Below are 16,290 nucleotides of genomic sequence, written 5' to 3'. Positions count from 1 at the left end.
CAGAAATTAAAACCATAATGCTCCTTGAAGTCAAAACCCCTTTCTCATCCTGCAGTTTCACAAGAGAGGGGCTCCTGCATCAGTTACAAATCTTGAGCTCCTGCTGCAAGAATCCCTGCCAAACTTAATTTGTCTGTTTAGTATGAAATGTATAAATGATACAGCAACAGTTACTGAAACAGCTGTGACTGAATCATCAGCTACAGTAAACACCATTTAGAAAGCCCCTATCAAAACATCTTGATAATACTGCAAGATTTGGGAACTGCAAACACAGAAATAGACTTGCACAATCTGCTGCTCTCTGGATCCTTCAAAACCACCCTGAGAAAGAGGAGAGGTGGGGCAAAGCAGAAAAAGTGTCAGGGAAAGCAATTCCTTTCCTTTGCCTTACTTTTCCCCGCATAGACAACTAGTTGTAGAATGGAGATTGGAGAGTGATAACCGCTTCTCAAATTCCTCATATGCAATCTGACCTCTCAAAAACCCCTGCCTTCTCACTGCTTACTTGACAACACACCAGCCACTTCTCCAGCTTTGAGAAAAATAGCCTACAGTTTCTTATGAAAGCAAGTGGCGAGGTAACATGTGCAAATCAATTTTGGACATGACTCAGAAGCCAAAAAAAGTGCAAACCTTTCTCTACTGACTATGTTTTATTGGTCACGGCGGTACAAAAACAAAGGAGGAGCCCTGTCATACTGTTTCCACCAGATGCAAAATACAGCTTCCAGGACTAATTTTGTTCAGCAGTACTTCCTTCTGATATTTTTATATAGATTGCCACTGTTTTTCATCACCTAGATCTAGCTATTCTTTGCTTTTAGATAAATACATAGCAAATTACAGAATATATAATGAATCATCTAATTGTAAGCAGATAACACAGCTCAGTTGTCACTGAAGTTGCTCTGTTCCCATAATAAAGTTGTGAATTTTGTGACTGTACACTTAATTAATCTAAAAAATGTTTTCAAACTATCACTGTAATACACAGTGAAATTCATAGAATAAGAATTCTGTAGGTCCTTAAACCACTTACATGTCCGCAGAATTTGTGGCAGGGAAAAGCACAAAGAGAAACTGCACCAGGCAAAATACACCAAAACAAACACAAAAGTCTATCTAGACTCCTTAAGCTTCAAAATAAATTTTACTTCTGCAAAAACAGTTTTTACTTCCTCAGTCCTTCACACTTAGAAGTTTGAAACGTTTCATTTATCTGAGCCCACCTGCATTGGTATCCTTTCTGAATATATTTGATCTGCAAACAGAGGCTTACATAAGTAATTTTAGCTATATTCATTTCTAGCTATCCATCTCCAGTCTACTCCTAGATTCACAGCAGGACTAAGATTTGGAAACACCTAAGAAATACTGGTTGTTAAACAATGTCTTCCTGTCTGCCAGCCTTTAATACTGCATATTTGCCTAAAGTGCATAGAATTAATTTTGTATGCTGTCATGTAAGTGCTCAGGTTTTTTTAAAGGATATGTATAGGGTATACACATACATAGACATAGGAACACTTTGCACTGCCAGCTACAACATGCCAGAGATAATTTCTTGAGGATATTATATTTATTGAGCTAAGTGAGGATATGAAGATACAGAAGTTTAATCACAAGATCTGTATGTAGAACAGCTGCTGTTTGCTGTTTAGAGAATAAGGTATTTTACTCAGAAGATCAGTGTGATCAAAAAAGTGCATCTACAACAGGAAACAAAAAATTCTGGTAAAAAGGCTACTTTTCCCATGAACTCACAAGAAAGTCACACTTGAATTTTAATTCTGAATTTAGCAGTCATGTCTCCTTTGCTATGAAGCTGATTAATCTTTCCAGTAATTTTCTTGAAAAATACATTGATTCGCTTGGAGAATGCGTTCAGTTGCAAAATTTTTGACAACACCCACACTAGCATACAAAACCAGAACAAAATGCTCTTATCTTTCTTTGTCCATCACTATTAACTGCAGAACCCCTCTTTTTTTTCTCTCTCCCCTTTTCTAGGCTAGTTTCATTGTTTTCCCAGAGCATTGTCTGCTTTTCTTTCCATAGACAGACAGACACATCATGTGTCATACAAACAGATTCCTTCTCTTCAGAAATAATGCTCTAACTCGCATTATCCTCCAGTTAGGTAACTGCCTAGGTCAAATACCCTGTGTTCAAAAAACTATCAGGGTCTCTGTGATATGAACATCAAATCCCTGGCTGCCTTGATACTCCTCAAAGCGTGGCAAACAGGCAGAAATATGGCTCTTGTAACAGATCACAGAAAATGTCAGGCGAAGCTATGCTCCAACCAATGCTCAAGCCATTCCTTCTTTTCCTCTTTTTGTGTGCTAATAAACAATATATGCAGTATCAGACAGGGTAACTCATCATTTCAAAAGAGCAAATTTCCTTCCTTTTTTCCAGACCTAGAAGCTATTTCAGGGGTACTTTCTAAGGGTATTATCATTTAGATGTACTGTGAACCCCACTGAGGGCATTAAGTGGAGTTACAAAGGGGAAGAGAGAGAGAAGTTGGGACCCATATCTCAAGTTAAAAGAGACTCTTCTGATGTAAAGGTGTAAAACATCTCTCTGTGTGGAATAAGAACATATAAGGTTGAACAACAGCTCTGTCGTGTTCCAATTCCACCAGTCAGCACTACTAAGTCAGAAAAAATTAACAGTAGAATAAAATAGCTTTACATTTTAACATATCTACATGTCATGCATAATCAATACAGCAGCATCTTATACAAACACCATAATTTTATTAGGACACATAATTTAGTTAGCAATAACCAAAAAACTCATATGCACAAAAGATCTATGCATACATACAACAAAAGTTCCAGACTTCTACTCCCTTTATTTTTCTCAAATCCTAGAAAACACCATCCCATTACTTCTGTGTAGAAAATAAAATCTAACAGTCCCAAAGGTGCTCATCCTTTTCTTAATAATACTTTTAATTCTTAGCAATACCCCAATCAAGAGAAAAATGAACATAATTTTGACTGAGGCAAGAAGTGACAAAGAAGAAATGACAGTGAAAGCACCACAGATTTATTGAGGGCTTGGAACTATGGAACAAAGTCATAGTAAAATGCAGCAGTTGCGAATAAATTGATAAACTGAATAGATATTTTAAATATTTTTTTTAAATTTACAATGAAAATAGCAACTAGGTCTAACAAAAAAATTACTCAGTTACTTTGATAACTTTGTATTCAGCTGGGGGTTTGATTCTTTATCTACTAAGTCTCCTTGGACAGAATCATCTACTTGCTCAGCCCAAAGAACATAAACTCACAGGCAAACTGTAGCACTGTCACTTGCCAAAATGATAAAGGAATTGAGTAGATGCTCACAAATCCATTGCTATCCCATTAACAGATAAAGTATCAGCAATCTTGGTGTGGGAAAGATAAAACAAACAAAATGATTAATTACTAACCTAAATTTTATATACAAAACTTCTGTGAAATAGAATTGGTTGATTGTATAGAAATCAGTGAGTATTAGATTTCTGCAATGATTCCTCCTCCTGTGGGTCCTGGCACAGCCCATGGATTAGTGTCACATCTACATTTTGCCTTATGCTCAGCACTGTACTATATACTTTGCAAATAATCTTAGGACTCTGAACTAGTCATTCCCTCCCTTTGTTTGTTTGTTTTTACTTACTCCAGCCCTTTTCATATAAAAGGGTTAGGGAAAGAAGTTTCTTCTGAAGATGGCTAGACTTTTCTGAAGGAGATTTTCTCCATTTCAAAGTCTTAGTGGCATACGCTGAACCTGTGATAGGTCAGAGGTCTAATACTCCATTTGCTGAGTAGTCTCAAAGACTGAATAGGTCTCCCAGACTGCAAAGCACAGTACGAGACTAAGCTGAAACAGAGGCTGGTTTAAAGATGCCTGACACATTAACAATTTTTTTTACCAACTTCAATGCACAAAGTTCAAGTAATTGTAAAAAGACAGAAGGGGACTGATAAAAAACAAAATGTTCTTCAAGAGTCACTCTGAGGAAAAATTAAGCTTTTTCACATAATTGGGATCTCAACAAAATATCACATTACCCAGAATTATATCTATTAAAGACTTCTCCCAGAACATAAAGACTTTTCCTTGACAACATTTAGGTCCCTTCCATTTCAAATTAACCAACCTCACTCAGCCATAATGTGTAATCATCGTGTACAGGCTGAAAAACAGTAAGAGGATCCACCAACACAAAAGAGACATGGAATTTTGTGTTCCTGCAAATGCTATTCAAAAGCTGCATATCACTATTATTATTTTGAATATTGTTGGTATTGGGTTTTTCTCGGTAGAATAAGATTCTTATGGATAATGTTAAAATAAATACTATCCTAGTGTTAATGGGAAAAACCTACAATGAAACTGCATCTCACTCCTAATCCACAGTGTATCAAAAAAGGTGATTATAATGAGAAACAGATATAGAGAATATGACTTTTTATTGAGGCAGGTATGTTAGATCCTCATGGTTCTGCTCTGTTTCAGAGATGAGCTGAGATGGGAGTAACAGAGAGCCAGATCCAGACTCAGAGGCTTAAAAATACACAGGAAGACACTTCTCTGACATTCACTCCTCTCAGTAGCTACAGACAGCAAAATTGTGGAATAACACGTTAAATTTATGATTCAAATAATTTGTCTATATCTTTCTTCTGTGCCCAGACACAATATATGATTTTAATGGGTCAGGGGCAACAATTTCTGAACTTAGATTTCCAGTCATTCCTGCAGACCATTAAAGGTGTCAGGAACAGAATGTCTAATCTGTCTAATTTGTATATTTACCAAATAAACTTCTAACTTTAATCTTAAAATATTAGTATGCTCTGAGAGCATGCAATACTTAAAAGAGATGGGAGCTGGGGTAAAAATTAAGTGTACAGTTCATCAATTAACCATTAATATACAGGATGACAAACACAGGCAGATTTTTGTAATGTGAGATAATTCTAGTTGCAATTCATAATACCACATTTTAATGCACAAAGTTTCATGTATCTGAGCTCTAGGAAAGATCACCATGTACTTTTACATATAAACTACACTGATACGTGAATATTATATCCAAAGCAGCACTCAAAGGATAACATGAAGAACATCTTTAGAATTACAGTGTTTTTCTAAAAACAGAATTGCAAATGTTATGAGCCAAAGACTAGAATAACTTTGTTAAATCACACTATTGACGCCAGTTTAGATATAGGAATGTTCATATATATTTCCTCTAAATGTCGAGATCAAAAATTGAAGACATCAATAACCATGCAAATATTTACTCTCCAGCTCACTCAGGGGCCATTCTAAATCACATTTCTATCCTCTATACTGTCATGTTATGAGCTTGGTATAGTACCAATAGAATCAAAAACATTGATAAGACCATTACAACAATCTATGTACCCATCTAACACAAAGCTTCCTCCAATCAGAAAAAAATCTGTGGATTAATCTACAGTTATTAGCTAAACAAATAAGCACTATTCAATTAACATTTCAATGTTAACTGAACTGTAATGAACACAATGCAGTTCCAATGTACTCTATATGCAAACTTGCTTCTTTGTTGTTATATTTTCTAAAAACCTAGTAGGAAATACAGTCTTCCTCTCTGCATTACAATGGTGCATTTAATATGGAAAAAAAGAGAGAAAAGAAAAAGAAAGAGAAGTTAAAAATAAAAGCCCTAGTCTTTAATTAAGAAACTAAATAAATGATATGAACAGTTGTCACTAATCATGACTGGTTTCAAAATTCTGAAATTATGTGCTCTGGATTTTCTAGAATAATGTTTTTATCTTGTTCTGTATGTGCATGATTAACTCAGCCTTGCACCTGGGTCTGTCTTGTTTAACTGTTATGAAGAGAAGAAAGAATTCTATAAAATTCACCAGATTTTACAGTTAAAACTTCATTGATTGTGTCATCAGTGATGACAGGTGTCCCTGGGACACAGTGACCAGAATTGACTGCAGATCTATATACCTGTACTAGATTTTGTCACCTTTAAACCTCTTTTCCTTGCAACACAAGACTGTAATTAATTTGGAAGGCACCTTGCAGTAATATAAAGTCTCCATGGAAACTTTTGTTCAATCCTTTGACCCATTTATGTAAGACAGTAAAGGCTATTAACTGGCAGCATTTTTTAAAAATGCATCTAATTAAAAAGGATCTTTGAAGGTTTGATTGAGTGATCCAATTAGGAGTCAAACTACTCTGTTATTTCCATGGTGGCACAGATCCTCATTTCTGTTTTCCTCAGTAGCCCACGGGGGACTTGCTAGTGTCTTCCATATGGCAGAAGCCATCTCTGCCTACTTTTATTCTGGGGATTCTTAGAAAATTGTATTTATAAACAGCAGATGAACTCAGTTGGAAGGAATTCAGAAGGCCCCAGGTGGCCAAGTCCAGGTCCTAAGCAGTTCTCTAATATTTCAAGGATGGCTCCCAGGTCATGTCCCAAGGCTATGCAGGAACAGCAAAATAATCTGAAATTTCAGGAGTGAGTAAAATCATTCCAGCATGGCTCTGAAAGTTGGCAACATCAGAGAGTGCTAAGATCCAGTTATGTGCCTCACATTCACAGTGAGAGCTGTGGGGAGCCTTTAACAACTGCCCAAGAACAGCTCCCAAATCCCTGATGTGTGAAGATGAAGACTGTGGCATGTGGCTTGTGGGGTTGAGGAGGTCTGCCCATATCTGCTACATACACAGCATAAATTTCAACTACGCTGATTGTGATGGTTATTTAACACATATTATAAAGCAATCTATTAGCAGTTATGTTGGCTTTCTACCCATAAAAGCAGACATCTTTATGTCAACTTTTGCATGTTCTCTTGAGTTCGGTAGTGTGAGAACTCAGAAAATATTTTTAATCTCTCATCAAAAGAAGAAATTAAAATAATTATTACTAGACACCCTATAGTTCTGGCAATGAAATACTAAATCATTTATTGTAAAACATATGAGGACAGGAAGAATTGAAAGCAAAATAAAGAGTGTACTTTCTGTGCAGGGTCCTCAGACAGAGTTAAAAATTGAGACTTTGGAGGGCTGTATTACATGGAACTAACACTATGCAGGGCAGAAATGGATTTTCTTAAGTAGTTTCCACATAATGGGCTTGGTAGTTTGAGAAATGCCTTTCCCTAATGGTCATCCTATTGATGTAGAGCCCAAAGACAATTCTTCTAATTAAGCAATAAATTAGAGCTGTAGCAAAGCCTGGTAACTCACTATTAGATCTGTGCAGAGCACTGAAACTTCAGATTTCTAAGGACTCAGCAAGCCTCTTACCTAACTTTACTCATTAATTCTTGCTTCTCCACCTGGTTTTTCTTAGGGCTCTTAGATCAAAACACTTCCCTCAGACCTCACAATATCACTCAAAAATATAAGTAGTTTTGGCTCACAGATTATAATTACAATAGCTTTAATAGCTCCTTACATCTCCTACTCTTCCTACATTTTCCCCCATGAAGCTGAAAGAGCCTTATTACTGTTTTTTTCTCTGTGGTGGTCTTTTTTTTATTTGTATTTTTTTTTAATTCTGTTTTTTTACCTTCTGAGGGGCTGGAGAAAAGCACTGCTGATGCGCTATCTTTTGTTGTGCTCAACAACTTGTAAGATATGACAATGTTTGATTCCTCTCAGATCACTGGGAGGCAACCAAAGGGCATGTTCCAGGTAATCAGGCTGGCAGCACATGCTGTGTGAAGGTAAACCGGCTTCTTGACAGCCATGCACATACCTTCAAATTCAACTGACAGAGGCAAGACCTAAAACTTGCTTTTAGACTTTCCACTGAAATGTCCCAGTAATCCTTCCTCCTGCAGTAAACTGGCTAGCAGATAATTTTATAAAACTTCACTTTTTTCTTTGCATTGTAAGGGCTTCTGAGATGTCTGTATTTAAGGAATAAAACCTCTACACTTAATAATACACTTAGTGATAACATCAGTATAGGAAAGTTGACTGAAAGGTGAAAGGAACATTTGTTAAAATGGGAAACTGTGGGGTATTCTCTCCTTGGGAAAATTTCTTGCTTTACTTCATGCAACTGGTTTGTAATTCGGGTAAAAGATTTATGCCCTCACAATGAAAACACACTACATAGTGACTAGAAGTTCTCAACATCCACAAAAATCCCTAGCCTTTTACAAGCTTCCTACGCTTCTAGCTTCAGCAGTTTCTAAACAAGCTGAATAGAAAAATGACACCTTATACTCAACAGTATTTCATGTCCAATTTGGTCACTTGCCATGACAGAGGCTCGGCAGAAGCAGCTCATTTTCTAACACATCCAAGCTGGTGCAGAGTCTTTATCTACTTCAACTTATTCATATCCACATGTATTTGTAGACAGAGAGGCCAGATTTGATGTAGGCATGCCATTGATTTCTACAACAGCTTAATGTGGTCACTAATTTCCTCTCTCCTATAAATTATTGCATTTGCAGTTTTCATTAACATAAACAGCTTAGCCAAATGTTTCTTTAAATGTTCAAACAAATTCAGAGCTTAATAATGCAGGTAAATTATAAGAATGGTTCTTTTCAGCCTACAGAGTACTTCTGAAAAATGGGACACTCCCCATCCCACCTTCCCAAGTGGCCCTTAGCCATGTATATTTGCTGATGTCACACCAATAAACAATCAGAAAAACCTGTATTTTAGCTTTTACAATCCTAAATACATTAAAGAACTGAGGTATCATCATGTAATCCTTTTGCATTTTCCTTCCTTCTAATTCACAAGCATTTTGCTTGAAATTCCATTAGTATTAAAGTTTCCATTAAAAATTGTAAAAGCTTTTACATGTAGTGAATCGCAAAAAACTGATTTCCACTGTGTCACCGCTATAGTTACAGAATATCAAAAGATGAGATAAAATACCCAACAATTCTTTGGAAGAAACATTCTCATTCATTCTAAATTACACATAAATTGCAATAGGCATCTTGTACAAAAGTAAGGTTTCCAAATCTGCAGTTCCACTTACCATTCTTTTTGCAAGAAGGTTGCACTCAATTGAATAGTTATTGACAGGTGATGTAATCACAGTTAAGGCGCGAGATTCTAGCCTGGATAAAAGTCAATATAGAAACTTAAAAAATGTGTGTAGTAGTGTAACAGCTGGTTTTTCAAAATGAAAAATCTAGCCTTTCCTCCTTGAAGCCAAAATTTTCTGTGCTCAGTCTGTACCTTATCTCTCCAATAAAGCATAAATTGCCTGACCTCAAAAGGCAGTATATGCCAGCAAGTTTTTATTACAGGGAGCACATCCTTCTAAGAACACATGAAAAAGAAAAGAGGGAAATCTTGGCACCTAGTAAAATAAATTCCCCAAACCAAATCTTAAACATAAAACACCAAGACCTGATCATAGGAAGCCTCTCTTGAAGAATTTGATTTGTGAATATCCATTCACTAAAGAGTATCAAAGAATACAGTCAGTCACTTGTTCATTTCAGCTAGGTAACTACCAGTGTACCAAAAATGCATGTAATTGACACTTCTGAGCACATAAATATTGTGGCAAGAATTAAATCACAGCAGACTTCACCAAGGACTCACTGATGGATTAGAAGGAATTTAAGAAACCAGATTAATCCTCTCTCTGTCACATAGTCTACCAGATATTTGAATGCGATGAGTTATGGGCCAGTGCAATACTGCAATAGCATTTAAAGTAATTAAAGAAATATTGACAGCAATCAGATTCATTTAAGTTTCATCATCTTTCTACATGTGATCCTTCCCCAGCAGAGAATTAATAGCTCAGGGAGATGCTGCAAACAGATGCAAAAAACTGTTTCCTGCTGAGGAGCTCTGCCACATTATATAGCCTTTTACAGAAACACATAACTAAAAACAAATGGAAGAATGATACTTCTGGGTTCAGAAAGCACTGATCCCTGATGAGCTTCTAGAACTCCCCAGCAAATTGTAAGAATCCTTGTTGAAGGGATTCCTGGAGTCTAAAGATTTCCTGACATTTGGCAATAGTAGCTACAAAGCCAAGTAAGATTCTTTTCACATAAAGCAACTGAGACAGAAAGTACCCTCAATATCCACAACACCCTGGTTTTGTAAACTATTTTCTATTTCATCAAGCTGAAGATGCTTCCAGAAATTCTGCATTCTGGTTCAACGTGCACTTCAAAGTAAGAGATGAAAGGGGAGAGGTATACAATGATGAATTACTTCTCAACCTACATTTCTGCCCTTCCTTTAAGTTTGCTATGATTTATACAAATACAGTTTGGCATTTCCGGAAGAAAAACTTCTTTCCTCCCTCCCTTGCTATCTAAAACATATATCATCCATAAAACAGGCTCTGAGTGAAAATTATGACCAGCTGTAAGAGTGTGTTTCTCTCTGCTACTGAGGGAATTTCTAACAGCAGTGCGCTCAGTAACTGAGGATCTGGACTTTACAGGATGCACCTCAGAAGAGTTAGAGCTGCTGTAACTCTCCCTTCTGGAAAGAAAACAAGCTGCTTCTGAACAGCCATGCAGGGCAATCTCAGTCTACACCATTCTAAAGGAATTTCCAGTACTATGTACAGAATTAAATACCTATTATATTTTCAATAGCTGCCTAAGGGATGCCTCAAGCAGGCAGACAGAAAATTAAGTTAAACAAAAAATCCAGACAGAGTTTTGCTAGTGACAGAGGAAGAAGATTATTCTATAAGCCTCCTGTTTTGCTGCAGATTGTTACAGACCTGGCAACAGGGCAGGGTAAAAAAAGGTCAATTAACCTGCCTTTTCTGCCTTAGAACTCTGGTAACCAATTCTGAAATGTCAGAAGATATTTTAAAAACAAAAATTAATTTGTGCTGTCTCAAATGTGTGGTGACAACATGAAATGATATTTCAATTTTTATATTTAAATAACATTTATACCACCCCTAGGAGTCTGCTTTAAAGGCTGAAGCCAGCAATCAGAAAGTATTTGCATTAACCAGCCAATAAAACACTTTCTGAATTGTGTTTTTTTCAGAACTTGTGATGTATACCACAGTGGTACACTATAATCTTCCTGGCTATGACACATTCAGCTACACAGCTCTTATTAAAAGAAAGGAGAAATTAGAAACCCAAAGTGCTGGAACAAAGAATTACACCTATGCCAAAGCACAAATGGCTAAACAGGCTACCAGTGTGACCTCCAATTTTAAATGGTCAAGTCACAAATCAAACATACTCCCCTCCTTACTCACCTAGATGAGAGATTTTTAAGTGTTATTTGTAAAGTCTTCCTTTGTGTGCTGGATAAGAACATAATTTCAGTGATTTCTTTATAATCTGGAGGTAGAATTATTACATAGACTTAGGAAGCCTCAGCTGGTGGCAGGAAGAACAAGCTTGTGTCAAAGCAGCTTTCAGAGACAGAGCATATGCAGAGGGCAAACATCTGAAATAGAGCCCTGATATCCCAGACAACTACTGCCACTTAACAAGGTCCTACCTTAAGCATTTCCTACTGGCATTTGAGCCATCAGCTGGATCAACTGAACCTCAAAGGCTTAAACACAAGGACTGCTGCCTGTATTCCTACTGAATGTCTCTTACTAGCTTGAAATAGATGCAATTCGGCCTATAAGCAATTGTGGAAAACATTCAAATACTTGAAGGTATAGAGGAATAAAAATCAGAAGACTAACAATTCAGGATATTATTGCAGAATGTTAAGTGATGTCCCTCTTTTATGCTACAGAAGAGGGATTACTTTATCTAAACTATAATGAAACATGCAGAAATTAGAAATGAATGCCCATTGAGTTGGCTTTGTGCTAAAACACAAAAAAATACAATTTGCTTAAAAAACTGCTGGCACATTTGAAACGAGTTTCACTATAATCCCCACTGAAGACTCTTTTAGACACACTTTCACCAATTTAGTACATTTAATACAAGTCATTCAAGTACTGTAGTGTTCCCTCACCAGAGCAGACATTTTCAAGGAGGGTTTGAAATGCAGGAACTCTGACAGACAAGGCAGACACTACCATGGTGGAAACACAGATATATACTGGATCCTGATGAGTGTGAGGTTTTAGCATTTAACAGCTCTGCTCTGCACTTAACATTAGTACTAAGAGCAGAAAAATCTCTTCTGCCTGTGTTCATACAGCTGAAGAGCATGCCTCATTATGTGGGATCCTTCCCTTGTGCTTTGCTTTAACACATCAGGAGATCAGCTCCCAGCACAGCCACCAGGCACTCCAGATCTGTCTTCTGTGGCTGTAACACTCAACAACACATCGACACTGCCAGTGTCCCGCTGCAGAAAGAAGTTTTCCCTTTAAACAAAGACAGGGTACTTGTGCCATTCAGATGACTGCCAGCCAACTCCCATGGCTCACCTTTGCCAACAGAGCCCTGAGCACCTTTCCACTAAGCCTGCTGGACTTAAAAAGCCAGCAGGCTTAATGGAAAGCCCTGAGCTCTGATCTGCTCAGCAGAGACCAAAAGAGCTGTGCAGCCCTGCACAGCCCACAGGGCTCAAAGGTAGAAATAGTAGCTGAGTTTTTACCACTTCATCTTTTGATGCTCTCTCTCTCTAATCATCTCAGGGAATTCTTACTCCCCTAAGAATTCTCCAGCTCAAAATGACACTTTTGTGTTTATTTTGGTTTTTCTGCAGCAAGTGAAAGAAATTTTGCAGGATTTTGGAAATATCAAATGTATGCTTTAATGCATACATTTTTCTGGAATCCTACTGCTCTTTAAGATAGAAGCAATGATTTACTATGTGTATTTTGGGGCCATTCCTTAAAGGAACAACCAAATACAATAAACACTTTTAAAACAGTGAGAGGTATGCCAAATGCAAAAGTACTTCTATTGTAATAATAAGTAATGTCAACACTACAGCTGTAATGGGAAGTTCCAGGAATATGGTTAAACTAAATTCTTCTTGGCTCAGAGCCATGCAAATATTTCTTTTCCACATTCCCATCAATTACAGAGGTACAGTAAGTGTTTTTGTGCTTAAGTGCACTATTACAGGGGACACAAATAAGTCATTTTTCTTGCAGTGGTTGAAGCTAACATTTCTATAAGATCGTATTACACATTTGGCAGACTTGAGGCAAGCTAGATTTTTACTTGTGTTGCATTAGTAAGCCACACCATTTCAATCACCTGAAAACAGGTAGTACAACTGCATGTCCTATCCAAGCTACACACATTTACAGTGTCCATGAGTAGTTTTCACTTCAATATTGGTACAAGTATTCATGCTTGGGAAAGCAGAGAACAATTATTGTTAATTGTTTACATGCAATAACCATAGCAGGTGTGTACCATGAGATAATTTTTAATCAAAAAATGACATTGTAGAGCTCAGTTGCCATTTTAAATACACGTTTTAGACTGACAAATTTATACTTAGACTTTATTAGGACAATTAATAATGTTATTAATAAAGAAAAGCTAACCAAAGGTAAGCACATACTTTACATACTTTTTAGAGTGAAATAAATCACCCTCACAAGCACTGCCTTCCGTCACTGACAAAGTCAATTAAAATGCGAAAAGACTGTAGAATTGCAATGTACTCTCTGTGGGTCAGCTTAGTCTGCCTGTAACATTCATGCTTGTCTTCCCTTGAAGAAGCCCCAAACCAGATAAAAACAAGATTACCCATTTTCTGAAGCTTTTTTCAACAGAAATTGAGTGTCTACAATGCTAGTGTAAAAAATAAATGTCTTATGGAATTAATCATTACCATTAAACATGAAAAATCATCAATGGAAACCATTTTTCCAAATTGGTTTTTCATCCATATTTCAACCCTTCAGCTCATATGACCATCTTAGAAAACAAATCAAGGTACTTCACCAAGAGTTAAGTATCACCTTATTCATATTTTGCCTGTTCTTACCAATCCTTTACATACAACTTTACTGGGAATATCTGACCAAAAAAGACAGCACCTAGACAGATAGATAGATGAGGGAGGTTAGGGAATACAGTTTCATTCTCTTCAAGCCAGACTGGTAAAGTCCAAGAACTGAAAAGCCTGACCTTACACATCAGACTGCTACTGACCAGTGCAAGGATGACTGTGGGGCAGCTATAGCAGTTAAAAATTCTTAAATGTTAAATTACTAACATGGTGATCCAGGAAGACAGCATAGTTTTATGGACAGCTTCATGCTGGATGGTAAAAATGAACATATTTTCTTGAGTTAAATTTGATCTCAATTGCAGTATCAAAAACTGTAGAATTATCATAACTGTACGTATTACTGCATGTATGTTTTTGTAAGCACAAAAAGAGTTGAAATAGGTTAAAGCTCTCAAATGTCACTGTAGTACATTGATTTTTTTACTAGAATTCTTTTAGGTTTTATTTGCAATAATTTGCATGGTAGAACTATGCAGAGACCCTTATTTTACTATTACATTTCATGTGGAAAGGCAACTATTGCAACAAACCCCTCCTGCATAGCCAGCTGAAGAAATATTTACTCCTTCTAAAGGTGATAAAATTTACCCTTCCTTCAGAGTGGCTTGAACAACCAAGGCATGAAAACAACTCTTATTTGAATGGTGAAGAACGGCAGTGCTGAGAGAGTTCATAGTCCCTTTTAAAGTGACCTTTAAAGAAGTCTTTATTTCTTACTCTAGACAGCTGGTCTAGACTACCTACGATATAACCATTGTTTGGGTGCTGAAAGCACCAATCTAACAAGGCCACATTATGTACTTCTGGCTCACTGTTCCCCTTTCCATTACAAGCCTAAAATTTGAGCAGTGCAAAAGCTCTGATCTTCACCATCAATGCACAAAGAAAGTGGCTGTACCCCATTTTGACCCCTCTTTCTGAGACAGGAATACAAAAGTATTTTCAGACATAAGGACTGTGGCATATTAGTCACTACAAGAAGTGACACTCAGCAGTACATCTTAGCTCCCTAGTTGTAGATGACATAAGGAAAGCACATGGACTTACTGACAATTCGTTGATTAATTTTCTTAATTCCTTGTGCCCATGCTTCTTTGCAATACTTTCTGGATCATCTCCATATTTATTGGTTATTTTGCAAGCCTGTGTGGCCCCAGGGCAGCAGAGTAGACATGTTGCAAGCTTCTTCAAACCAAACCTGGCTGCACAGTGAAGCAGGGTAGGAAATTCTTCCAAATGGCTGTCTGTATAATGGAAACAAAGTCTTAAGAAACAGAAGTTCTGCTTTTATAGAACACCTCCTATAAATGTCTTTTGAATATTAGTGCTGTGGAATCACAGTTATCAACCCCTAGTATTGAACTAACACCCGAAGAATTATTTTTTCAATTAACAGTTTTACAGTGCCTATATGTATATCAATAAAGGAGCCTTTGCTGTAACTGAGAAATCTCATTTTTATCCTGACAGAGGGATTTTAAAGCACTTCAGTTCCATTGAGAAATAAACTTGCTTGCAAAGGGCAGAAAATTCTACATCCAAGACATGCTTTTGCTTAGATAGAATATTTTCTAGTGGGGCATTTTTACAGGTTTATGATGCTATATTTTGATATTAAAAATAATTTCTGAAAATTCACAGGACTACCAGACACTTGGAAAAATTTGATTACCCCTGTAATGACAAATCAGAGAATTTAAAGATGAAAAGTTTTTAGGGTTTATCTGAAATAACATTATATTAATTTCTATCCAAAACCATTTTTACATTGGAGAACTGGGACATTCAGTTTATCATTTCAGTATCTTCCCATATTTAAACTCTGAGTGACCACAAGTTACATACAACAACCACCAAACAAGCAACAATAAAGAAAAACAGTTCAAGCATAAAAAATACTTCTCTCTGCATTCATACTCTACTTTCTGATTACTTGTGCCTTGCTGTGCATAATGGTCTATAAATTAGCATGCAGTGTATCTCTTCTCCAAGCATGCATCCAGCTTGCCCCAGGCGCCATCAATGTTTTGCACCCTGAGGCTCTTTCCTACCCAGAGCATGAAGGAATCTCCTCCCTAGTTTGCTTTGAGCTGGGCTTCTGCTAGGGTTTAACTCACAGTCCCTAATTCATCTTATTCTCCATCACTGCCTGCCCTCTATGCAATTCCAGTCATTTACTCATTCCCATAATTTCTTTCTTGAAGAGCTCCAGTCTAGTTAATTGGGGCCTATAGAGAACCAACTCCACCATACACACTGCTCTCTCCTCAACCTTTTCCAGCTTTACTGTAACTATTTTGAGATGACAGGAGAAGAGCTGCA

At 36.9% G+C, this 16,290-nt stretch overlaps 1 protein-coding gene across 1 annotated transcript in view; it reads right to left on the bottom strand.

Moving 5' to 3' along the window:
- Nucleotides 1-16,290, bottom strand: part of BANK1 (B cell scaffold protein with ankyrin repeats 1) — a 115,000-nt gene that overhangs the window by 61,632 nt on the left and 37,078 nt on the right. The window contains exon 7 of the mRNA XM_058838009.1: nucleotides 15,016-15,212. Coding sequence (XP_058693992.1) covers nucleotides 15,016-15,212 — 197 coding nt within the window. The remainder of the gene's footprint in view (nucleotides 1-15,015; nucleotides 15,213-16,290) is intronic.

The sequence above is a fragment of the Poecile atricapillus genome, chromosome 4 (assembly GCF_030490865.1).
Source record: "Poecile atricapillus isolate bPoeAtr1 chromosome 4, bPoeAtr1.hap1, whole genome shotgun sequence".
NCBI lineage: Eukaryota > Metazoa > Chordata > Aves > Passeriformes > Paridae > Poecile > Poecile atricapillus.
Note: the sequence above shows the minus strand (reverse complement) of the source record. Positions and strands in the feature narration are given on the sequence as shown.